This window comes from Aethalodelphis obliquidens, unplaced genomic scaffold, assembly GCF_003676395.1.
Source record: "Aethalodelphis obliquidens isolate GAN/ISIS:26980383/991018 unplaced genomic scaffold, ASM367639v1 scaffold2, whole genome shotgun sequence".
In the NCBI taxonomy this organism is placed as follows: Eukaryota; Metazoa; Chordata; class Mammalia; order Artiodactyla; family Delphinidae; genus Aethalodelphis; species Aethalodelphis obliquidens.
The window spans coordinates 62,165,209-62,171,208 of NW_020837946.1; the positions used below are offsets into that span (position 1 = coordinate 62,165,209).

At 32.9% G+C, this 6,000-nt stretch overlaps 1 protein-coding gene across 1 annotated transcript in view; it reads left to right on the forward strand.

Moving 5' to 3' along the window:
- CFAP210 (cilia and flagella associated protein 210) overlaps positions 1-4,546 on the forward strand; it is a 36,764-nt gene extending 32,218 nt beyond the window's left edge. Inside the window, exon 9 of the mRNA XM_027128959.1 lies at positions 4,092-4,546. Within this exon, the coding sequence (XP_026984760.1) occupies positions 4,092-4,436 (345 nt within the window). The 3' untranslated portion in view covers positions 4,437-4,546. The remainder of the gene's footprint in view (positions 1-4,091) is intronic.
- Positions 4,547-6,000: the final 1,454 nt, after the last annotated feature.

The following is a 6,000-nucleotide window of genomic DNA, read 5'->3' on the forward strand; positions in this document are numbered from 1 at the left end:
CAATTTGTTTATCCATACATCCATCAATATATATTTGGGTTTTTCCCATTTTTTGGCTATTGCAAATAATGCTTCTGCACATTGGTATAAGATATCTGTTTGAGTCCCTGTTTTCAATTCTTTTGCTTATATACCCACAAGTGGAATTGCTGGATCATATGGTAATTATATGTTTAAGTTTTTTCAGAACCACCATACTGTTTTCTACAGCAACTGTACCATTAACACTCTGACCAGCAATGTTCAAGGGTTCCAGTTTCTCCAAATTCTCAACATTTTCTGTGTTTGTTGTTGCTTATCATAATGGATTTAAAATGGTATCTTATTGTGGTTTTCATTTGCATTTCCCTCATGATTAGTGATGTTGAGCCTCTTTTCATATGCTTATTCAGTCTGAAGACTTCCTTTAGCACATTTTATAGCACAGGTGGGCTAGCAATAAATTCTTTCAGTTAATGTTTTTCTGGAGATGTCTTTATCTTGCCTTTTCATTGGATATGAAATTATTGGATATCATTTTTTTCAGCCTTTTGAATGTTTGTTCCAGTGTCTTCTGGCCTTCACTGTTTATGACTAGAAATCTGCTCTCAATCATAGTTTGTCCCCTATATGTGATGTGTCATTTTTCTCTTGAAAATGAAGTTTTTTTCTTCATTTTTGGCTTCCTGCAGATTGACTATGATGCATTTTCCTTGAGTTTTTTCTATTTGGGATTTATGGTGCCTCTTGGATGTGCTAGTTAATGTCACCAAATGTGGGGAGTTTTCTGTTATTTCTTCAAATATTTTTCCTGCTTCTTTATCCTTTTTTCTTCAGGGACCCAATTTGCACATACACAGAGACATCTGATATTATACCAGAAACCTCTGACAATTCTGATCATTTTTAGTCAATATTTTTCTCTTTGTTCCTCAGATGGGACAGTTTCTATTGATCTACCTTCAGATTCACTGGTTCTGATGTTGAGCTCATCTAATGAATTTATCAATTATTGAACTTTCAACCCTACAGTTTTCATTTGGTTCTTTTTTATATTTTTTATATTGTTTCTATTTATCTGATTAGATTGCCAGTTCACTCATTCTGAGCATATTTCCTTTAATTCACTGGATATATTCATAACTGCTTTGAAATCTAATTGCTAAAGTCAATACGCAGTTTCATTCAGTTAGTTTCTGTTTCCTGGGAATAATGTAACACGTTTCTATTTCTTTGCAGGTCTAGTAATTTTTGGTTGAAAACTTGACATTTTATAGAATATGTTGTAGATTGTTTTGTTCTGAGAGTTGTTGCTTTTTTAGTAGGCAACTGCTTTCCCTGGACGCAAGCTATGAAATCTGTTTTCACCACAGAAGGTAGCCTCTGATGTCTTTGCTCACTTTTATTTTTTAAAGCCTCGACTCCTAGGGTTCCTCACTGTACTGGTGTTGACAGTCATCCAATAATATGGGTAGAGTTTATGTTCAGACACCTTCAGCCAGTAATGTTTTTACTCCTACCCTTGCTATGCAAGCTGTGGGCAGGTTGAGGGTGGTAGTCCAAAGAACACTAAATTCATAATTTCTCCCAGGCTTTTTTTTGCCAGGCTCCTGAGGTATCCTGTGTGAATGTGTTTTATCAGTTAGTCAGGGATGTCTGTAAAGTTTATCATTTCAACTCTTCTGTCTCATTCCAGAATCTCCCCCTTCAATTTCTAGCTGCTTTGCCACTCAACCCAAATAGAATCTGACATCATTATCCAGTTAAATTGCAAGTTTTCACCTCCTGAGCTGGAGGGATAGCAATGCCCTCCAAAGAATGCCAGAAACTTGCGGTTCTTACCTTCTGATTTAGTAGCAGTTTTTCATGAAAAAACACTTCTCAAGTCACTTACCAGTGCTCTGAAATGGTTGATTTTAATAATTTTTAATAATAAACTTGTTTTCTATGGAGAATAATTGGCCTACCTCCGCATGTGGCCATTATCAGAAGTAGGATCTGCCATATTATTTTGAAGCAAATTCCAGATATCATATCATTTTATCAATGTATATTTCAGTATCTTATCTCTAAAGCTCAGGGACTCTTTAGAAATTAACAATCACAATTCTGTTAAAACATCTAAAACAATTAACATTCAAAAATATAAAACAATTAACATTCAGCATTTAAATTTCCCCCAGATTGTCTCATGAATATTTTTAGTTTTTGTTTGAGGATGAAACAGGGTCCATATATTCTATTTGGTTGATATGTCTTTCAAGTTTCTTTTAACCTATAACTCCTCCTCCACCCCCATCCTCTGTTTTTGTCTTAGGTTCTCCCTCCTTGTCTCCATTATGTTTATCTTGCAATTTATTTGTTGAAGGAACAGGGTTTCTTATCTTTTAGAATTATTATAGTCTGCATTTTGCTGATTGGATCCCTGCAGGGTAGTATTGTTCCTCACATTTCATGTAAAATCTAGTTTAGGTCAGATTCAGGTTCAGTTTTTTGGTGAAAACTCGTAACTGGTGTTGTGTACTTCCATTAGAAGGCATGTAATGACTGTTGTCTCACTTTCTGTGATACAAACAGCCTTTGATGATTGTTACCTAGATTTAATTCATCAGGTGGAAAAATGTCAGTATTTTCTGCTTCCTTCTCATCGATTTGCTGAAGTTTTCAAAGAAATTTTCATGATCAGCAGTTTCTCTGCAGTACAATTTTAAAAGAAAAGACAGGATATTTGATTCTTTAACTGTATTTTCGAGTTTTCAAAATAATTAGCTCTCTAGCATCCTCCAAAGGTATTTGTTACTTTACCCCCATGTGTTATAATTTTTAGGGTTTTAAACCAGTATTTTAAGTTTCTTTACAAATCTGTATTTATGCTTAATGTATATAAAGTTTAAGGTACCAGTCATGTATTCCATTATGGTTACCTTTCCTTCCATTCTCATTTCTTTTCTGTACTTCAAGTATTTCTCCCTGTTCCCTCAACATCTTTCTACAAAACTGCTACCAAACCAATACAGTATATCCCAACTGCTCCTTGTTAAGATCCAAATTACAGCATTTTACCATTGATGAGATAGTTCTTAGTCTCTCTGATTTTTTCCTGTTATTGAATATCATTTTCTATTTTTCAAACTCCTAGTATCCTATCCCCTATTCAACATATAGCATGAAAGCCTGTTTTGAAACATAGCACTCAGTAACAAAAATTTGCTATTTTGTATTCATATGGTTGTTTTATTTCCTCACAAATTTCAATTCCTGGTAGATATATCAGGTTTAAGCTACTATTTTATGCTGAAGTGTTGGTTACTGAGTTTGAAATATATTTTCATGAATACTATATTCATAAGTAGACAAAATCTTAATTTTTGATACTCAGCATTTCTTAAAATGCTTCTGAGAAGACACAAGGAAAAGGTGTCAACCAAAACTTTATAGAAATCTTTAAAAACCCATTAGTCACCCCATATAAGCAGTTAAAAGAACAATGGTTTTGTAAATTATAAAGTTAAAAGAAAAAAATTATGAAATGTTAGTAAACTGGCTTTTGGTAGGTAGATTGCTTATTTCTACCTAGCTCCAACATTGATAAATGTCACTTGTTCCAACTTCAAATTCTTAGGAAAGAGAATGTGACTGGTTTAACCACTTAATTCAGATATTCATTGCTGACTTAATCTTATGTGGCTCAGTCACATGGTATATCTGGCTGATTTGGGACAGTGGGTTTGGGTGCATTCCTTCAGAATAGTGGATGGATGGGGACAGCGATTGATTATTATGTCTTCTACACTTGTCAAAGTACACATCTTCTAAATGGTAGAAACAGGATTTTAAACTTGGTTATTTGATTTTTAATTTCATGCTGCATTGTTTAAAGATGTACCATCACATAATACTGAGCCACTACTTTGAACATGATACTGTTGTGAGAAGCATGGGAGAATTTATGAAATAAATTATAGTATATAGTTGTTAAGTCAGGACTTGTCAAATATCAATGAGTTTAGAAAGCTCTATCTGCAACTTCAAATGCTACATATATTTAAAAAATTGATTTTTTTTTTTTTTTTACTAATACAAAGTGTATTTTTTCTTTCCTTCCCAAATAGGCCCAAAATAAATTTAATGCACTGCAAGCAAAACAAGCAGAATTAGAGTACTGCAGACTTACTGAAGCTCTTGTGGCTGAAAAGGAGAAGGAATTTCAGGATTATGCCAGAGAAGTAATTGAATCTGAGTCTGAATCAACAAACAAGTATATTTATCCTCTTGTAAAAGCTGTACAGGAAGGACCTGGAGGTGGTCCTGGGCCAGTTTTTGTGGACAGAGGTGTATTAAGACCCAGGTATCAGGCAAATGATATTACTGGAGTCCAGCTCCCTTTTTATACCTCTCAGGGATCAAAATATAATAATTTTCAAAAGTCTAAGGGAAGGCTAGGTTTTACATGGTAGAAAAAAGTTTATTTTTAAGAAGACTAAGTCATAGCTAATATTATGAGCTACAAATTCAAGTGAATTATATGCTTATAATTTGTTAATAAAGCTGCTTTTCATCTAAGTACAATTATGTCTGATCTGATTCTTCCCCATTCAAGATTAAGTCAGATTCCATTTTTTATTTTGATAAAACACATACACAACCAAATGTATAATTTTAGCCATTTAAGAATATTCAGTGGCATTAAGTATATTCATAATATTGTACAACCTGCACCTATTAGTACACAACTGCTCTGATCTGCTAATTTGATAAAAAGAAACCATAGCTAAAATTTGTGGCAAAGATGTAAATTGGAACTAGGACATTTTGGGTATTGAGAGGACTTGGTGGGGTGGGGGAGGTGTGAAAATTATGAATCCACACTTAAAAAAGAAACACAGTACTAGGTTAGGAAGTATGTTTAGGAAAGAAACCTAGAAAGCAATGAAAATAGAAAAAGCACATTGAAACTAAAAGTATTTTAATAACAAATTTGCACAGTCCATATGAAGCACTCACATTTTACATATTCTCCTGGCTTAATAAAACATTTAAAAACACTCCAGAATTTGAGAGTTTAATAATATTCACCTGCTAACACATATAAACCACTGAATGGTCAGAACGTTTTTACTTAAGCATATATATTTTCAGTGACTAACTCTCAAGTTAACTAGGTTAATTTTCCCTAAAACCAAAAATAAACAAGAAACCAAAAACTAGACAATCTGTTTTACAAACTCAATTAACACTTATATGGCTTTACAATGGTAAGTGTTATATTAAAGCTGGCAGGCACAGAATATAATACAGTGTTCCTGCTGCTGAGAAATTTGGAGGAATTAAAAAGCAAATAGTAGCATTCCAGTTGACAGAAATGCAAATTCCATGTATAACCTTAAAAGTCTGCTGAGGCAAAAGACACCTTGCAATGTGAAGCACTATGATTAAACAGTTACACTAGAACTTATTCCTAAACCTGGAAATTGTCACTGCTGGCTAAATTCTTAAAAGAAGTTCAACATTGTTAAACTCTTTGCTCAGTTTTTTCCTAATACAATTTCTGTGGGTAAAATAAAAGTATTATTTTAATTGATTTATCTTCATTATTTAGCTTTTAATAAAAATAAAGGCCGAATAAGCTAACACAATGATTTAAAAAATACAAAAACAAACTGTTTATGATAGTATAGTTTATTTTATACAATGTTTAACTATAAAAGTTGATAGTTTCAGAGTTTAAATTCTGTAAAATGCAGTTTGCAGAAAACAGTTTAACAGTTACTAGACTAATGATAAGAGAAGCAGCATTTTGAAACTAATTATACAATTGCAACAACAGCTTTATTCCTAAATTTCATTAAAAAAATATACATCACAGTGACTTCTGAGCTAGGAAAAGAAGTGCATTAACTTCATTTGTTTTTCCCTTCTGTAAAGAGAGCAGCCATAACTTTTAATATACCCACATACAAATACCCAATTCATTTATCCTTCAAAATACTATAAACACACAAAGGGGGAACAAAATATACA